Source organism: Gobio gobio (genome assembly GCF_949357685.1).
Source record: "Gobio gobio genome assembly, chromosome: 16".
Classification (NCBI taxonomy): Eukaryota; Metazoa; Chordata; class Actinopteri; order Cypriniformes; family Gobionidae; genus Gobio; species Gobio gobio.
Window position 1 is genome coordinate 5,126,827 of NC_137109.1, and position 21,028 is coordinate 5,147,854.

At 36.6% G+C, this 21,028-nt stretch overlaps 1 protein-coding gene across 1 annotated transcript; it reads left to right on the top strand.

The window, feature by feature from the left end:
* The first annotated feature begins 1,270 nt into the window (after window positions 1-1,270).
* LOC307139309 (nuclear factor 7, ovary-like) lies at window positions 1,271-12,197 on the top strand. The gene is made up of 7 exons (XM_079838209.1): window positions 1,271-1,533; window positions 1,684-4,157; window positions 4,665-4,760; window positions 4,875-5,105; window positions 5,216-5,238; window positions 5,321-5,439; window positions 11,092-12,197. The coding sequence occupies exons 2-7, from the start codon at window positions 3,765-3,767 to the stop codon at window positions 11,634-11,636; spliced, it is 1,407 nt and encodes a 468-aa protein (XP_079694335.1). The 5' UTR covers window positions 1,271-1,533; window positions 1,684-3,764; the 3' UTR covers window positions 11,637-12,197.
* Window positions 12,198-21,028: the final 8,831 nt, after the last annotated feature.

Here is a 21,028-nt window from a genome sequence, read left to right on the forward strand (position 1 = left end):
GCAACTATTTGTGGATCGTTTTCAAGATTTTCGTTTATATTAATTTCCATTTTCTGGCGTTTAGAATGTTTTCGTCCAGTGACTTTATCAATGGCTTGCCAAAGTTTTTTAGTATTACCTTTTGCTTGTTCAATTAAATTCATATAAAAATTTGCTTTAGTCCTTCTCAACAACATTGTAACCTTATTTCTAAGCTCCTTATATAAAAGTCGATCAGTCATGTGGCCTGTTTTCAAGGACTTTTTAAGTGCTGCATCTCTTGACTTCATTAGATTCCATATGGACTCATTTATCCAAGGCAGAGATTTTTTGGTTTCATTTTTTAAATGGGATTGTTTAGAGTATTTGGATAAGAGTTCATGGAATGTTTTTAAAAAATCATTACATGCTGACTGACAATTTTTACCAGATGTTAATTGATTCCATTTAATTTTTTGTATTTCATTATGAAACAGTTCCATATCTTTTTTGGGAATATAAGAGGCCACTAAATTAAGGTCAACTGAATTACATTTTTTATATCTCATTTTTGATAATTTCCTAACCATTAAAGTGAGGTTATGGTCGGACAAGCCTGTTATCAAATTATAAGTTTTGGTAATTCGTTCTGCTTGATTAGTAAAAATTAAATCTATTAGGGTTTGGGACGATTTTGTTATGCGTGTTGGATTTTTTATAATTTGTGCCATCTGAAACGTATTACTAATTTGTTTTACATTTTCCCTGTTCCTCTTGTCCAACCAATTTATATTAAAATCACCTAACAAAATGGTTTCTTTATTGTCCCATTTTTTTCAGTATCTCAGTGAAATGGTTAAAAAAAAATGTATTTTGCTGTAGGTGGTCTATACAGCACAATAACCATAAAAGACATTTCGGCTGAGAGTCTGATTGTTACTCCCACACATTCCAACGAGTCAGTGAGATTTTCAATTAATTAACATTCCAAATGTTCCTTCACATAGATCATTACTCCACCACCCTTTCCCTGTTTCCGGTCACATCTAAAAACATTGTAGCCAGGTACATGAAATACAGTTTGTGGAGTAGAGGGTTTTAGCCAAGTCTCTGACAAACACAAAAAATCCAGATTAGAACCCGTTAGCAGATGCTCCAACTGTTCAGTCTTTGACACGACACTTCTAATATTTAAATGTCCCCCGAGAATCCCCTTCGGCTTTACGTTTGGCTCCCAGAGTATTTTTGCATGGTTTACAGTCTGGAACAATCTAAATTTTTGTTGTTTGAGAGTCACTCTGTCTTTGCTCTTATCCACTGAACACGGGGAAAAGTGGGGTGTTAAAGGGTTAACAGCAGAAATTTCAACTTTCCTTTTCACTGTGCGCAATATTATGTTGGTCTGCAAAGACGACACACACATGTCCGCGGCTCTAGAAGCAGAACTCTCCGCTATGGAAGTTGTAGAGCCATGAGCAGCAAGTGAAAGGTTGACACTGTGTTCCGCAGTTAGCCGACAGCTCACAGGGCCCGGGTTAAGATGGATATCCCCACACAGTAGCAGAAGCATACACAGTAAGTTTGACGCTTTCTTTTGTGCCGATGTTTGAGATCCATCGTTGTGGTTATGTTGATGGACGTCAGCGCGTCCGCAGTTTAAAAACACAGAATAAGCGATGTACTGGCACCACGAAATGACAGGTGAGAAATTAATATGCTTCACAGAGCGTGATGCAAAGTGACAGGAAGTTGACCAGGTGTTCCGCTGCAGCACAGATTGCAACAAATTGAAGAATCAAAACTACGCGTTGTACCTGAGCGTTCGTATCCTTTATGTGCAGACGTTATGATAGTGGTTTTATCCCTTTGATGTTGTAAGAGAAGATAGGTGGCTTCCTAGATTGTTTTAGGTTAAGTGGAGTCGCAGTACCTGCCAGCCTGCGGGCACCTACCGCCATCTTTTTTGCCATAGTGAGATGCTAGTGCCTATGCACCAGTTAAGTGTGTCTATTTTATTCTAGCCAGGTTACGGCTGGTGTGACTTTGCTGATGGGTACAGGCTCTCTTTAACCCCAGATATGGTAACCCTAATGCATTAATGTGTGTTGTGGTGTGACTCGTAGTAACTTGTGCTTCGCTTGTGTTGCAGCCCAGGTGTGTGTGCTCTTATGCAGCGTCTGCATGTTTGCAGTTTCGTCTTCGTTAAATACCTACAGATAACGTTGTGAGTGATTGAACCCGTGTGCTTAGCAATCTACTTCTGGGTACGTATATCTAGCCCCTTGAGCATCGTGGGTTTGGGTGTTTTAACTGATGTTGTAAATCTGTCTATTTTCGTGGGGCAACTGCTCGTGAACACTTCGGTTCTGCGGCAGCGCAAACGCTCCTTCGACGACACCGAGACTGCACTGTTTTGTTCTGCTGTAGTTCTGTGACTGACCATTCTGTTATTTTATTTGTTTTTATGTTTCACGCTCAAGCTGGTGGCCTAGGGGAGGATGGCTAGCCCGAGCCGTCACGTAAAATGAGATGTACTCTTAACAGTGCATGTTTAGCCCCACTGATTGTTATATTGCCACGGGCAGCGTGTGTGTCCTGTTATTTGAGATCATTTTCCTTCAATCCTCACTCCTTCACGGAATGGCGTGGAAATGTTTTGATTTGAGTTCTTCCAGTGGTGTTCAGTTTTTCATTAATTTAGTTCTTGTATTTTGTGATTTTAATTTTAAACCTATTCAATTGTTTTCCTTTGTATTGTTTATTTTCTTCCCTTTTTGGTTTTGTTATCATTTTCCTCTTGCCGCTCCATGGCCGGTATTGGTTCATATGCTCGTCGTGAACCTAATTAAATCTCTGCCTGACTCCTGTGGCCAGTGGGCCTTTTGTTGCAAGAATTTATTCTCATACAATTTGTCTTTGTTTAATGTGTTTAAGTGTGTTCTTATATTTGGTTTCTTTTTGTTTGCTCACTGTCCAGCTAGTTGCCCACTGGTAAGCCTCAGCCTGAAGGTTCTTTTGTTTTTCTTTTACTATTATTATTTTCTCTTTTCTTTGGTCAACAGTTTTTCTACATTTTATGTGAAATAAAGTCATTTTTGTATTTATATCTACGTCTCTTGGAGTTAGTGGTGACGAACCTGTGTGCCCTATATTGGGTTTGAATTTTCCCATTTATAGAATCGGGGTGGCGTAGTCGTGCATTAGTGTAAACGATTTTTGATTCCTTCGCCATACTCTGGCGTAGTTATACTTTGGGTAAATTTGTGTCTGCCCATCACAGCCCCGCCACATAAAGCTTGGCCGAAATTGGGTCATGAAACAGGACAATGATCTCAATTTTATATTTATATTAAAACCATTCAAAAGTGTGTCCTTTCTTTTTCACAAGACTGTATATCAGCTGCTTGCCAGTCTTTGCACAAAGTCGTTTCACAGAGGCTTAGTAACTTAACCTGCAGGTAATCATTAAAGTGAAAACATTTGAACACTTTCTATTTAATCATCAATACAAGGCCTTTTACAACATAACAACACCAACAGAAACTCAGAAATCCAGTCTGTCTTCAGAAGCTCCACCCTCTTACAAAACCAGGAAATGACTAGTCATTATTTCTAACTTTCATTTCTACTGAAAGCTAAATCGAGTCAGTGTTGTGAAGAACAGAGGACACTTTATATTAGGATTATTGTGTATTTCTGAATTATCCCAGATTAGATTTTGATTGTAATGGTTATTTACTTTTCAAACCAAAGACCAGAAAGTGAAACTAAACTGTAGATCATTGGATATTTTACAAGACGAGGAAATGGATTCAAAATCTGCAGAAGAGCTTTATTGTCCTATTTGCTGTGAAATCTTCAAGGTTCCTGTTTTATTGTCCTGTAGTCACAGTATTTGTAAAGAGTGTCTACAACAGTTCTGGAAAACTAAGGAAACTCAGGAGTGTCCCGTTTGCAGGAGATTGTCAAAACATGATCCTCCAGTTAATCTTGCATTAAAAAACTTGTGTGAGTTGTTCCTAAAGGAGAGAAATGAGAGGCGTTCATCAGAGTCTGAGGAGATCTGCAGTTTACACAGTGAGAAACTCAAACTCTTCTGTCTGGAGGACAAACAGCCTGTGTGTTTAGTGTGCAGAGACTCAGAGAAACACACCAAACACACATTCAGACCCTTCAGTGAAGTGGTTTCATCTTACAAGGTAAGACAAACGTCTCTCATTTCATGCTAAATACAGTGATAAACATAGAAACAGTAATAAATCAGTATTTATTTTTGCTCAGACTAAATCTCCATGACTTACTACTGATATAAAACGCTGCACTGCTTCGACCGCTCGGATGTTCAAATCTTCTTGAATGTAACAGCATTGGCACAAAATATGTTTTGAAAACAATAGAAATGTCATCCGTTATTCATATTTTTTCATTGATAATATGTGATTTATTACAAGACACACCAAAAAGTGATAGTAGTATCTTTTACAACTGCATGGATATAATAATTAAGAATCGGCTGTTGCAAAATCCACATTTGTTTGGTGAAAACAAGATTTCTTGATGTTCATCCTTTCCAAATTATATAAAAAATTGTCCTGAGAATGACCCATTCAACATATAAATAATAGAACACGGAAAACATCCAGACACACAATGTTTAAACCTCTTATAGCTTCACAAGTTTCACAGATTTTCATCTTAACCTGTAGGAGGAATTTAATACAGCGCTGACGTCCTTACAAAACAAGCTCAAACATGGAGAAGAAATGAAAGGAGAGTGTGATAAAACAATCCAACACATCGAGGTGAGGATGTGTAAAGAGTTAAACACTCAACATTCACACACACAGTTTATTATTGACATTAGTGGAGTGTGTGTTCACACAGAGCTGACTGAAGTGAATGTGATGTGATTTCAGTCTCAAGCTGAGCACACAGAGCGTCAGATTAAAGAAGAGTTTGAGAAGCTTCATCAGTTTCTCAGAGACGAAGAAGAAGCTACAATCACTGCACTGAGGGAGGAAGAGGAGCAGAAGAAGCAGATGATGAAGGAGAAGCTGGAGGAGATGAACACACACATCTCAGCTCTTTCACACACAATCAGAGACATGGAGGAGATGATGAAAGCCAATGACGTCTCGTTTCTAAAGGTGACCAATCAATCTGGCTTCATTCTTTGAGCAGAAAACAACTTGAGACTCACTGACAATGAGAGTGTTTGATAAGATATTAACATGTTTTCAAACTCTATATTTTCCAGAACTTTAGCGTCTCAATGGAAAGGTGAGTGAGCTGCTCGTATCTCTTCTCTCAGTGGATCTGAACTCAAATTCACTGCAGTTCTGACTCCTGAATGTTCCTCCAGAGTCCAGATCTCACAGCCGGATCCACGGATGAGTTCTGGAGCTTTGATTGATTGGTCCCGTTACCTGGGTAACCTGCCGTTCAGAGTCTGGAAGAAGATGCTGGAAACTGTCCAACACAGTGAGTCTCAGCAGATCTGACACCAGCGCAAAACATCCTTCAGATAGAAACACACACAACATTAACATCTGAGAGAAATATATTTAATAATCTCTTGAATTTGTGAGTGAATCTGAACTGTATTTCAGAAGATCATCAGATCATACAGTGAACTCATAATGACTACAGAAGTCTGTTCCTCATGGTCTCTGCTTATGTATTAGGATACAATAGTGTTTATTAAGTTGGCCTGGAAGAGCCAACTTACTGAAATCCGATTAAACTTAATGTTATTATTATTATTTTTCTTACTCTAAATTTCTGACTCTAATGGTGCGTTCACACCGGACGCGAATGACGCGATTTGCGTGAGTGAATTACATGTTAAGTCAATAGAAAGACACGAATAGACATTCTGAGGTGCGATTCACACGAATGAGGCGGCGCGATTTGAGTGTTTGACGCGTGAATCGCGTGAATGGCGCGAATCGCCCGAGTTGAAAAATCTGAACTTTGGCGGATATTCGCGCCACGTTAGCCAATCAGGAGCTTGCTCTTGTAGTGACAACAATGAGGAGAAAATCTGTATATTAAAGAATTAGTTCACCTTTAAATAAACTTTTGCTGATTATTTACTCACCCCCATGTCATCCAAGATGTTCATTTCTTTCTTTCTGCAGTCGAAAAGAAATTAAGGTTTTGGATGAAAACAGTCCAGAGTTTTTCTCCATATAATGGACTTCAATGGGCCCCAAACGGTTCAAGGTCCAAATGACAGTTTCAGTGCAGCTTCAAAGGGCTTTAAACGACACCAGACGATGAATAAGTTTCTTATGTAGCCAAACCATCAGTTTCTGCGAGAAACCCAGCAGTATTTATGCTATTATTTTACCTCTTAACTAGGGATGTGACGGTGAGGAAATTTTCCCACCGGTTAATTGATGTGTGACAACACCGGTAATACCGGCATCACCGGCAGAGGCTTTTAAATCACTAATTCTATCTAACCGAAAGTAACATACACACGACCACTCTGAACTGAAAACGCGCCAGTGCGCACACACCGTGAATGGCAGCTCGTCTGTAAATGCGCGCTCTGTGAGGCCATGTGTGCGTCTCAATCAGTTCCCTAGTTCAGTAGTCAGGGCACTGATCAAGCATTGATCAGTCTATGATTGAGATGCACGCCATGAATGAATAACAGTTCGTCCGTAAAGCTGTTTATACTCGACGCGCCCGCACGGGCGCGAGGGTGCGCGCGGCAAAAATAAATGCGCGCAGTTAGCGTAGCGCGGAGGCTCGCACTGCAGAGCCAGGCGAAAGTAAACAATGCGCGCTCTGTGCGGCCGTGCACATTTTACTTTCGGTTTTGAATTAGCGGCAATTCGGCTGCGGGTTGCTTGAATTGTGGGTTCATTAGCCTATTATTTTTTAATGAAAAACACAACAACAAAACAAATGACAAACTCCCTTAAACAGGCGCTTTTACGTTTCGCTTTGAAACCAAATCCTCAGCGATCATCTCAGTCAGCTCCTCACTCTTAAATCTGATGAATGACTCCTGCCGCTGCCGAGACTCACGGTCGGATCCTGCTTTATTAAGCAGATACGTTCAGTTTTTATTTGTATTGTCTGTTCTCTAACTGAACGAAATGATTTTATTACTATAAAAAAATCAAAAAGACGGTGGGCGGTGCCACGGTGGGCAAGTGATGTAACCGGTGTTGAGTCTGGACACCGGTAACACCGGCAACACCGACTATCGTAGCAACCCTACTCTTAACAGACGAACGTGATCATCTCTGAGCTCAGCCATTACTTCCGCAAAGTGAGGTCAAATACGATTGTGGTCATAGATATATCAATAGTAGATGCCTCATTCTACTGATCCGTGCAGGCGCTAATGAGGCATCTACGCATACATCTATGACCACGCTCGTATTTGGACCGTTTGGAGCCCATTGAAGTCCATTATATGGAGATAACCCCTGGAATGTTTTCATCCAAAACCTTAATTTCTTTTCGACTGCAGAAAGAAAGACATGGACATCTTGGATGACATGGGGGTGAGTAAATTATCAACAAAAGTTTATTTAAAAGTGAACTAATCCTTTAATATCTGGTTCAGACAATATAATTATCACTGTGATAACATGAAATTACATGAAACACAACCCAGTCTCTTTTTGTTAAATGCAATGTATGATCAATAATACAAAAGTAGAAGTAAAAGGTATAATAAGCAGTGTTGGGGAAGCTACTCTGAAACAGTAGTTTGACAAGCTACAAGCTACTTAAACATGAAAGTAGTTCAACTACAGCCAAGCTACCCTTCTGAAAAAGTAGTTAGATACACTACAAGTTACTACCAAAATGTAGCTAGCTACATCGAAACTACTTTTATTTATTTAATTTTATTTTTACAATTAAATGCATATTTACAAATAACTGAATAATCGTTAATGAAGAATGTTTTAAGTTAAATGTTTGGGGTTTAAAACAACACAATGCAATACAATTATGATAAGAGTAAAGTTTTATTTTGTAAACTATCCAAATATACAATACTCAAATGTAGTCTATATCTCAAACTGACTGTCAAGTGCAAAAGCGCTACAAATGTCCCATCAATGCAGGAACAAAATATAAGCAACTTTGATACACAGGAGTAGACAAAAATGCATATATATATATATATATGTATATATATGTATATATATGTATATATATATATATATATATATATATATATATATATATATATATATATATATATATATATATATATATATATATATATATATATATATATATATATATATATATATATATATATATATATATATATATATATATATATATATATATATATATATATATACAGTGTTGGGGGTAACGCATTACAAGTAACTTGAGTTACGTAATAATATTACTTTTTCAAGTAACTAGTAAAGTAACGCATTACTTTTCAAATTTACAACAAAATATCTGAGTTACTTTTTCAAAAAAGTAACGCAAGTTACTTTTTCACATTTATTTGACTGACAGCTCTCCTGCCACCATGTTGTGAAAAATAAGTGGAAAGGCGTGTGTGTGAACATGATGGTTATTGTAGTTCTAGACTAACTCGCACAATAAAGATTCTGTACTCCTCAAAATGAATAAAATCAGTCAAATGCAAAATCAGAGTACTCAAACCTCAAATATATAAATGTTAAATAGAACAAATATTTTTATGCATTTAATCTACCTTTATTGACCAATGTCGTGCTGCTGACCTTTGATGATTCAGTTAAAGCCATGAGCAAAAATTACTAGATTTTTTGTTTTTATTGGTAAAACGTTTTTCTCCTGCGTCCTATTCTTCCATTATCCAGAATGGCAGCACATTTATACCTCAGCCTGAGGCCTATTATTTCAATTTTGGTATGAAGAGGTCTTTACATTAGCACAAAAAAGGACTTTTTTTGCTATTAAAAAACAAAACTAAAAAGCAAGCCCAGCCCAGGTGAGAAAAAGTAACGCAAAAGTAACGTAACGCATTACTTTTCTTAAAAAGTAACTAAGTAACTCAATTAGTTACTTTTTAAGGGAGTAACGCAATATTGTAATGCATTACTTTTCAAAGTAACTTTCCCCAACACTGTATATATATATATAGCAGGATAATCAATTTAAAAAGGCTATTATTCACCTGTATGTGCTTGAAGTCTTCGACGCAGACAGCGTTTTAATCTTTTGTTTGTATAAATCAAGTGTGACCTTTACTAGTCGATTTGTGTGAAGTTATCAACCCACTCCTGTACGTCCTTTACATAATCATCAGACGATCTCTTCTCTGTGAACCGTAAAGCCGCAAGATGCGCAATGAAATAAAGATGGTAGTAACGCGCGATTTTAGGATGTGATCAAATAAGAAGAAAACACTGAGCTGCTTCAATGCATTGCAGGCTCGTCAAAACACAAAACGTAATGTAGCTTTTGGTCGCGCTACACCGCTACTTGCTGGAAAAAGTAGTTAGCTACTGGAAAAGCTACATTGTTTTAAAAGCAACTGAGCTACTGACAAGCTACTGAAAAAATGTAGTTAAGTTAGTAGCTTAGCTACTTGTAGTTAACTACTCCCCAACACTGATAATCAGCTATACATGAAATAAAGCAAACAATTCAGTCAAACATTCAAAGTCAGCGCTAGTCGGCTACAACGGTAACTTAAAGTTAAATAGCCTAAAAATAAAAAAGTAATGAAACTTCACTTTGCCCTCAGCCTAAACGATTTGCCAAGGAACAAATTATAGATCCATGAGACCAAAGATCGGCCGTTACATCATCACAAGACGAATTATATCTGGAGCCGCCACAGAGACATCAGAGCAGCGGCAGAAGAACTGGCTGAGGAAAAGCTGCTCTGTTGTGAAGTGAATGTCACGCGAATGAAGCGAGTAAACTCAAAATGTTCAAGCGTCCAACTTCGCACCAATTATCCGCGTCCAGTATCAGACCTTCAGACTGTTCTGGCTTGAGTTGCTATATCTTTTCTAACTGATCGGACTTACGCTTTTCCTAAAAATGCTGATTAAAACTCGGAAAAACTCCCATAGACTTTCATTGACGGAATGTTCAGATTTTCAAACTGTCCAACTGTCAAAAATTCAAATCTAAACACTGAAGCCCAGACTCACTCCAACTGACATTCAATGAACTAAACCATAGAGACTCATTCAACTCTCTATCTATCTATCTATCTATCTATCTATCTATCTATCTATCTATCTATCTATCTATCTATCTATCTATCTATCTATCTATCTATCTATCTATCTATCTATCTATCTATCTATCTATCTATCTATCTATCTATCTGTCTGTCTGTCTGTCTGTCTGTCTCTGTCTGTCTGTCTGTCTGTCTGTCTGTCTGTCTGTCTGTCTATCTATCTATCTATCTATCATAGCAACCACCCAGAACACCGTAGCAACCACCCAGAATACCCTAGCAACCACAGAACATCCTAGCAACTGCATAGCAACTACCCAGAACACCATAGCTACCACACCAAGTGTACCCTAGCAACCACATATCAAGACCGCAGCAACCACTCAGCATACCCTAGCAACCGCATAGCAACACTCTAGCAACCACCCTGAGTACCCTAGCAACCACATAGCAAGACCCTAGCAACCACACAGAGTACCCTAGCAACCACATAGCAACCACCCCAAATACCTTAGCAACCGCATAGCAACCACCTTAGCAACCACATACACCCCAAGTACCTTAGCAACCGCATAGCAACCACCCTAACAACCACCTGAGTACCCTAGCAACCACATAGCAAGACCTTACCAGCCACCCTGAGTACCCTAGCAACCGCACAGCAACCACCTGAGTACCCTAGCAACCGCATAGCAGGTCTAAACTACTAACTAAAACTCAAACTATTTAAAACTTTAAACTTTTCTAACTTTTTCAAACTTTCTGGTCCGGCTTTTTCAAGCCAATTAAAGTTTGTATCGATGAACTTTTTAATCTAGTTGAATACTGATATTAAACCTGAAGCCTCAATCCATTCTGACAGAAACTGAGAGACCATTGTTATGATAGCAGGATTTATGTTTTATATTTACATTTCTGATCATATTTCCTCCTGTAATCTGATGTTCTTCTCTTTGCAGCTCCGTTGACTCTAGATCCAAACACAGCAGATCCTCGTCTCACACTCTCGTCTGATCTGACCAGTGTGTCGGTCAGTGATGAAGATAAAACACTTCCTGATAATCCAGAGAGGTTTGACAGGTGTGCATGTGTCCTGGGATCTGAGGGCTTTAACTCAGGAACACACTGCTGGGATGTGGAGGTTGGGGACAATACAGTCTGGATTCTTGGAATAACCACAGCATCAAACCAAAGGAAGGGAGAGGTTTTCTTTAAGTCTAATGTCTGGCGTGTGATGTACTGGGACAGCAAATACGGCTCTCAATCCCCAGATCAACCCGACACTGTCTTTCCTGTTAAAGTGAAGCTTCAGCGTGTGAGAGTTCAGCTGGACTATGACAGAGGAACAGTGTCATTCTCTGATCCTGTCACTAACACACATTTACTCACATTCAGGACGTCCTTCACAGAGACTGTGTTTCCATTCTTATATAATGGCTGCACAACTTCTCCTCTGAGGATCTTACCAGTTAAACTGATCATTACAGCAGAAAATCACAGTTAAATCTGATTCTGCTTCCAGATTAATTCAGTTTTACAAGTTAGAGCAAGTTTCTCTAGTTTCTTCTAGAGAAATGTACATAATATACATAGTTTTGCAAATTATGCTTCAATAATAACACTGTAATCAAAGCGTCTCATTCGTCAATCACACTTACATTTAAAATGTATCCAATAAATCGAGCTCTGGAAACATACAGTATGAACAGCAGCTGTTTATATATTCTTACATCATGTTTGACAGAATAACAAGACAAACTAAATAATTGCAAACCACTATTTAAAACATTTTTAACATTTTTGAAAATTAAAATATGTTTCTCTTTTTTATGGTTTAATTTGGTTAAAGGTTTGTTACAGTGACAGATTTTCATGGATGCACAAAACTGCCTTATGTAACAGAAGCTGGAAAAATATACACAGTATATACATTACTGATCATTATTTTCCTGTTTATCACTGTAAAGCTGCTCTGAAACAATCTGTATTATATAAAGCACTGTATAAATAAAGGGGACTTGACATAAAGTTGCAATGAAAAGGAAATAGAGACAGATTTTCCTCCATATTGTGATGCTCATCCAGTTTGTCCAGCGCTGCTCCTGAAGAACTGCCTTTCTCAGAGTTCAGATCAACACACCTGTAGTTCACAACTGACCCTGAACATCTGTAGGTTAGTGTGTTTGATTAGCATGAGGAGATAAACTCTACACTAGAAAGTAGACGCCTCAGGCAAAGGCACTGTGTGTGTGTGTGTGTGTGTGTGTGTGTGTGTGTGTGTGTGTGTGTGTGTGTGTGTGTGTGTCTCCCTCTGCTGGACAGGCTCATGTACTGTAGGAGATGATGCTGTAACTCAGTATTTCCCAAACCTGTTCCTGGAGACACACCAACATTTGTGAAATCTTCCTAATCAAACTCACTGATACAACTCATCATTTCTTTAGTAAACAATTCAAATAGTTTTAGAAGTTTCCAGTAACAGTTCTGGCTCTTCTTCCTGTGCTGTGAATCATGATACTCAATGTAATGTTAGAATGGCTCATAAAGATGAAGCGGCCGTGAACTGATCAGTTTCTGCACTTTTAACCACATGGACTCTGTGTTATCTGTGATGGAGCTCTATCTGCAGTATTTCCTGTATTTACATGTCACTCTCTATTACTAACAGAACATAAGCAGATTCTCACATCCCCATTACAGTCCAGTGTGTTATTATAACGCATGCATGAGGCCGGGTTAAAATCCTGATATCATTTACATTTTTATAATGAACCAAACAAAAGTGTTGAGGGAGCTTTAACCCCACAGACACACGGGGCAAAGACACAAATACTGCAGATGAAATAATGTGTTTTTAATAATGTCTCAGTTAATACTTGTTCAAAACAATCACTTTAGCAAACTCTGCACTATTTTCTGTTTATTTTGATAAAATAATAAATTTTTGATCAATAAATATACTCCCATTAAAATATGTTAATATAGAAATATATTTAAAAAATATAGAAACAAAATTATTTAAAAAAGTAAAGATCCTGAAAGCATTGAAAGAGATCCCATAATAATTTAATATAGATTTAACAATACATTATATTTTATAAAATTATATGATAAATATAATATTTCTTTATAAATTTGGTGATTATCTCTAAGGTGGACACCCAACATCTTATATGATATTTATCATCTAATCATGTCATGTCAACAGATGTTAAAGTCAGCCGCTGTTTATTATCATGTTAATTATTGTGCCTTTTACCCCAAATATCATACTTTTACATATTCTTCTGTTATTGAAAAACTGTTGCTTTAATGAAAATCATGAAGACCTTGGTCTCAAAATATATTTTATAATTTTATCTTATTTGCTACTTAAATCAATGTTTTAAAAACATTTCTAAAAACATCAAATATTAGATGACATTAGCACAGGATCATGCGCTGCTGCCCGTGAGTCAAAGATCAGACATTTTTCCACGTGCATCTTGAAAAGTGGATGTTTTAGAAAGTGCTGAGGTTTAGAGGAACATAAAATCAAAGGCGTGTGTAATTTTACTTGCACAGTACTTTCCGGGCTATAATCTAAAGAGTTACCAAATTATTTGTTATTAAAGCCTCTACATTCACAAAGTATGTTGCTTTTATACTGAGTGAGTGATGAGGGAATGATCATTGAGTGTGTGCAGGTGGGAGCCAGGAGGGATTCTGGGAAATGTAGTGCTGTAATATGTTAGCACCAAGATGTTGGCAGCAGATCCTTTAAGTCCTGTAAGTTGTGAGGTGGGGCCTCCATGGATCAGACTTATTTGTTCAGCTCATCCCACAGCTGCTCGATTGGATTGAGATCTGGGGAATTTGGAGGCCAAGTCAACGCCTCAAACTCGTTGTTGTGCTCCTCAAACCATTCCTGAAGCGTTTTTGCTATATATATATATATATTTGCATCAATGATTTATGAATACTTTACTGCCATTGTAACATGTAATCAATAAAAAAGTAACTGAATTCTAATTATGAGTATTTTAAAGTGTAATATAATCCAATTACAATCACAATTTTTACAATCTCATTATGTAATCCAGATCACATGTAATCAGTAACAGCACTGATTAGAATATATAACATTCAGTGTTGTTCAGTGTTAGTGAAATTCATTCTTATGCGTTACATCCCACTGTTCGCTTATCTGTGATGTGGTCACAACAGGACATCAAAGCATTTTGAGGCCACAACATATGAACTGTGGGAATGTGAGTTAATAAGTACCAAACACGGACATGTAGGCAGTCATAGTGTTTTTGAAATATGCTGAAGCAAACACCTGAAATATAAATAGTAGGCTAGAATCATTCAGTATATGGTACTAATCAACCTGTACCAACACAGTACAGTAATATTTCTATTGACTCATTGATTTTGAACATTAATTGAAAGATGATTCTGTTGTTACTATCTGCATGTGCGTAACTCATTCCCAGCTAACAAAAACATGCTCTTAGAATATGTTGCCTACATTCCCATTAAGTTATGAAAACATTATTTCTGAATGTTGTTTAACCCTGAAGCCATCTTTTGGACAAATGAGGGCAAAATCGTTTTGTTTGTTTTAAAAAAAATACATTCCTTAATCTGAGCGGTACAAGACTTGGCTACTTTTCCTAAATTTGCCACGTGAACACACACATTTATTTTTACTCGATTCTACAATGATGTTAAGTAAAAAAAAAAAAAAAAATCCTTAATCCCGCCTTTGTGGACAAAAATGGGCACCCGTAGGAATGAATGGAAAAAATTGTAATTCCGAGCATATTTTTTTTTTATTTGTCCAATAAAAATCAATAAATCCAACACAATGCAGCTCATACATACACACAAATGAAGGACTGAGCCTATACAACATTCTCAATGTGGCAAACACTCACACACACACACACACACACACACACACACACACACACACACACACACACACACACACACACACACACACACACACACACACACACACACACACACACACACACACACACACACACACACACACACACACACACACACACACACACACACACACACACACACACACTCACTCAAACACACACATCCACAAAAGCAGTGCATTGAAAGCCATTGAATGAGCCTATAACAGAGTGAGTTTTAGTTTTAGTCAAACACAAATACACATCATTACTGAAGTTAAAGAAATATTAAATATGACATCAAAATAAGCATATTTTACATAAAAAATATGATACTTTGAGAGGTAAATACATTCGTTAATACGAATAATTCGTTAAAAAATAATTAATAGAATTAAGTTTATCAAAGATGGTGATATAACATTTAAAAAAAAATTGGGAATCACACTTGTGACCTTCGTGCCCAAATGTGTCCACGAGGGCGGGATTAAGGGCAGTTATACGAGGGTGGCTTGAGGGTTAAACGTTTGTGGCGTGGAATGGAGTTGTGAGGAGTTATTTATTAAACGGTGTGAGCTGTTGCCACCTCTGAGAGCGAAAACACACTAGACACCGCCAAAAAGTGCTACTGTAAAATCACAAACCTGACTCTCAATCTCTCCCATACCAGACAGGGGCGCCCCGAATTTAATGATTCAGGACTTTTATTTCTTATGCATGCATATTTTGGGATTATTTTATCATTATTTTAATACCTTTTCTATGTAAAGCACTATGAATCACCATTGTGAATGAAATGTGCTATATGAATAAACTTGCCTTGAGTAATAGAAAGACAACGAGAGAATTTATTAAACAATGTGTATTAGGGCTGGGTATTGACACAAATTTCACAATTCGATTCGATTTCGATTCACAAGCTTTCGATTTCGATTTTCGATTCTTTTCGATTCAATTCAATATAGATTATGTTGGATATGTATCAGGTATAATACATGGAAAATTTTCTCAAGGAAAACTAATTTCTGAACTAATGTTGTAAACAATGGGAGTCAGTTGATCCTACATTAGCCTACTAATATTGAAGGTACAAATGAACAGATTTGTATACAAACACTTAAATGACACTAAATTATATTTTTTTTATATAATAATAAAGTTATAATATTAACTTTACAATTACATAATCATAATTCTACTTTTTTTAAATATAAACATTTAAAGGGTGGCTGTCATAAAAACTTGCCAGATTTATTAAATATTGAAGAACATTGACTATCAATAGTCTATGTAATGTGGTGCATATAATTAGCAGAATGCTCCTCTCTAGTGTTCATTTTTCTAGCTGGCTAACGAGTTTATGGACACTGGATATGTTTTTTTATGAGGTTACTGTGACGTTACGTGACATTGTTTACTTGTAAGCGGTATTTATGTTTTTTAATTTCGTAAAAAAAAAAAAAAGACTAATCGATTCTTGGGTTTTAAGAATCGATATTGTTTTGTAAAAGTGAGAGTCGTTTAAAATCAAGAAATCAATATTTTTTTACCCAGCCCTAATGTGTATTGTGAAAAGCACTATGCAAAAAATTTGGACTTTACATTCATATGTAAACATTCCAAAAACATTCAGCAAATATTAATAACACCATAAAGACCAAGAACATTTTCTCTCAATGTTATGATTTCTCTCAAGTAAGTCATCGTAAGGACGTTCCATGAGCGTTGTACATTACAAGAACATATATTAACTATATATATATATATTAGTGCTGGGCATCGATTAAAAAAAATTAACTAATTAATCTCATTTTTTTCTGTAATTAATCGCAAGTTTTTAATATTTTAAGTTTTTAATATTTTGATATTGTAATAATTTCAGTTACTCTCCAAATTAATTTAAAGACAGCATATTGTAAATATGTGTTGTATTGTCATCTTTTTATGAATGAAGGCCAGTAACTGATACTAAAGTCTCTATGAAACATTAATGACGTTACATTACAGTATAACGGAACCATTATAACCATTTTCTCTGTTCCCGTTGTTCTTTGATGAACATTAATGACAGGCATCATCAGTGCTACTGTCACTTTAAGAACAGCCGCGGATCTCACGCGCTGTCCCGCGCATCTCATTTCCTCACAACTCTTTAAGTTCATTTAAGACGTTATTTAACTAATTTAAGACTCCTAATATGATAATACTCAAAATCCTCTGTGTTATTGTTTGTTCAAGAGCAAACGAGAACTCGATGTGAGCAGGAAACTGACGCGAGTCTATCTATGCGTCGAGTGTGTGTGTGTGTGTGTGTCAGTGTCCCTTGATTAGCTGACATGAGACGCATCCACACACACACACACACACACACACACACACACACACACACACACAGAGACAGGACACTGGCATCCAGCGCGTTCGCTTGTGTCTTATCGCGCTTGGAAGCATTTACATGAATAGGAGCGTGGTGATCATTTAACGCTAAGCAAAAATGGATATAAAAACGGACGCTGCGTTATTTGCGTTAAATATTTTTAATGCGTTAAGCTGAAAAAATTAATCGCCAGCGTTAACGCGTTAATTTGCCCGGCCCTAATATATATATATATATGTTCCATAAACATTACTTTAAAGGTGCAGTGTGTACATTTTAATGGCATCTAGTGGCGAGGTTGTGAATTGCACCCGCCCACCGCTCACCCCTCTCTTTTGAAGCACATAGAGAGGCTACGGTGGCCGACACAGGACAAAGATGTGGTCATCTGAGAAAGCAGAGAGTAGCTAGCGCTCTGTAGAGAAGTTTGTCCCTTTAGGGCTACTGTAGAAACATGACGCCACAAAATGGCGGCCTCACTGTACGGGGACCCACGGTGTGTGTAGATAGAAACGGCTCATTCTAAGGTCATAAACACATAACGGTTCATTATACACCACTGAAAACATACACTCTAAAAAATGCTGGGTTAAAAACAACCCAAGTTGGGTTGAAAATGGACTAACCCAGCAATTGGGTTGTTTTAACCCAGTAAATGGGTTGTTTTAACCCAGCGGTTGGGTTAAATGTTGGCATAAAACAACCTTATTGCTGAGTTAAAACAACCCAATTGCTGGGTTAAAACAACCCAATTGCTGGGTTAGTCAATTTTCAACCCAACTTATGTTGTTTTTAACCCAGCATTTTTTAGAGTGTAGTTATGTATATTATATTGCATTTCTGTTAATAGATCCTCCTAAATATTACACACTGCACCTTTAAGCAGAACTAACACATTTTGTATTCGCTCTTAACTTGAAATATTTGAGTAAGCTAATTCATACACAAAATGGCGGCTTCACTGACTTCCCGCGGTGTGTGTATAGAAACGGCTCATTCTGAGGTAATAAAAACATTATGGCTCATTATGTAAGGTTTTTAAACATAGTCTTGTGTATTATATTGCATTTATGTTAATAGATCCTCATTAATATTACACACTGCACCTTTAAGAACGGTTTGTCCTAACATTTGTATAACTTTCTAAGAACATTAGTGAAAGTTATGGGAGTGTTTCATGTTAGCTGGGTTTGAACTAATACGACTTCCTGAGGGCAGATCAAATGTGTACAAACAATAAAAAGTAAATACACTGTATTTATCTTTCAGCGGCCGTAAAAGAAGCAGAAAGATCAAACTTGAGACATATGTGAAAGAGGAGCACTAACGGATGCAATTTGAGAACAAGTATCTTTCTAAGCTGTATGCGGAAACATGACGGTTAACTGCAGTGATTTCTCACAAGATTAATTTCTCATATCTTTGCTATCCCGTTCCACCTGCGTTCAGCAGACCTGCCTAAACACGCTTTTTGTTTCGTGCCATTGACAAAAACCCCTTTCATGTCTGCTACACTTCTCGGGAACTGTATGATTACGAGCATCTGTTTTCTTTTCTTTTTCGAGACTGCACTTCTTTTATTGGGCACTTCTTTTATCTCTACTTATGTAAAGAAAGTCCATTTTTTCATGCACAATCTTGTCCAAATCACCTGCATTCAAAAGAGTCATGTACAGTTTCCTCGTTCCATGCGTGTTTATTGAGTCTCTTGGGCTGAGAAAGGGACTACTGGTTGTCATGAAACCTGCGGGTATGAGATGAATGATGTCTGACAACCTTTACTACAATACCTTGAGATTTTCATACCCTTTCTCAGGAGGTTTCTGCACAGCATTAGCTATCAAACAGTGTTTAAACTCAATGCTGTTGGCCACAAACATTTGATTGTATTGCTTACAGATTATTTGAATTTTGATAAATCCTCTTGAAATTAGACTTACAATCAATCAATCAATCAATGTGACATATTTCTGAGTGAAACATTATTATTCACAGAAAAGGGGGCAGGACTTGATTTTATCCATCAGGAATTGATCGGAAAGGCGTTTTATAATGTGAAAGGACGAAGGTCAAGCTCATCTCAATGTTTCCCAATGGTTAGGCTTCTTTATTATCTGTCTTTATTCAGCCTTCCTTGTTTGTTTCATTAACATCAACCACATTATGGATTTCATTAACTATATACTACCGAGATTTGAGAAAGCTGTGATGACTAGAACAATGCCTAACATGTTATTTGGCTTTTGGTGAACATAGTCACAGTATTTTCATTTTTTTGAAATGCCTGAATTCATAACCAATCTTTAAACTCAGCATAGTAGATACACATTTATATTGTTCCATGATCCAGATGATGGTGCTGAATGCATCAGACTATACAGCACAACTTCCCATAAACGCACGATGACTCACAAGAGGAGAAACATGAGAACAATCTAAACAAGTGCATTTTTCTTTCTGCAAGACTGCACCTGTGAGTATTTTCTTTTCACTTCAAGCCATGTGACACCATTGCTGAAAGAGAATTAGCAGAACACAGCCCTCAAGTGCACTAATCTTCACTTTATGCATGCTTAACATTTTTTAAGAGTTATTTTATTTTTTAAATAAACGTCCTAGGAAAAGGAAGCAAGACTCTAAAATTAGGCCAATCTAATACTAATAGATTTATATTTTGTTATTACTATGATTACAATACTATAAAAACTTGTTTCCGCCACAGAATAAAATAAAATAAAAAATGTATCTCACAATTCTGACTTTTTTTGTAGAAATAACTGTGAGTTATAACTGTGAGTTATAGTCAAAATTACATGATATAAACTCACAAGTGAGTTATGAAGTCAGAATTGAGATAATTAGTCAGAATTGCATGATATAAACACAATTGTGAGATATAAAGTCTGAATTGCGTCTGAGTTTTGTCAGAATTGTGAGATATAATAAAGTCACAATTGTTTGTTATAAAGTCACAATTGCATGATATAAACACAATTACGAGTTAAAAAGTCAGAATTGTGAGATATAAAGTCAGAATTGTGAGATATAAACACAATTGCGAGTTATAAAGTAAAAACTGCATGATATAAACTCGTAAATATGAGTTAAAAAGTCAGAATTGTGAGATATAAACTTGCAATTCTGACTTTTTTCTCGCATTTGCGACTTTAGATCACGCACTGTTAACCCAGATAAGTTGAATTTACTTAAAACATTTCAGGAAACTGGTTACCCTAAACAAATTAAGTAATGTGAACTTAAAAATGAGTTAATTTAACTTAAAATAATTTGTAATATCAATTACTTTGCAGTTATTACACATAGTATATTTAAGTTCAATGTACTAAGTAAGTTAAGTTTATATCAATTTTTTTATTTTTTAATTAGTTAAAAAATAGAAAATTAAGGGAAAAAAGCAAATAAAAGGTATATTCATACAATTTTCTGTTTTAGTTCAATTCAATTCCAAAACATATACACCGTAAAAACAAATTTGTTCAGTTTACTTCATTCAATTGTGCAAACTTGTTGCCTCAAGTTGTTCTTACTTAAACCGTTTATGTTTTGTCAACTTAATTCTATCTGTGATCTGAGGAAGTG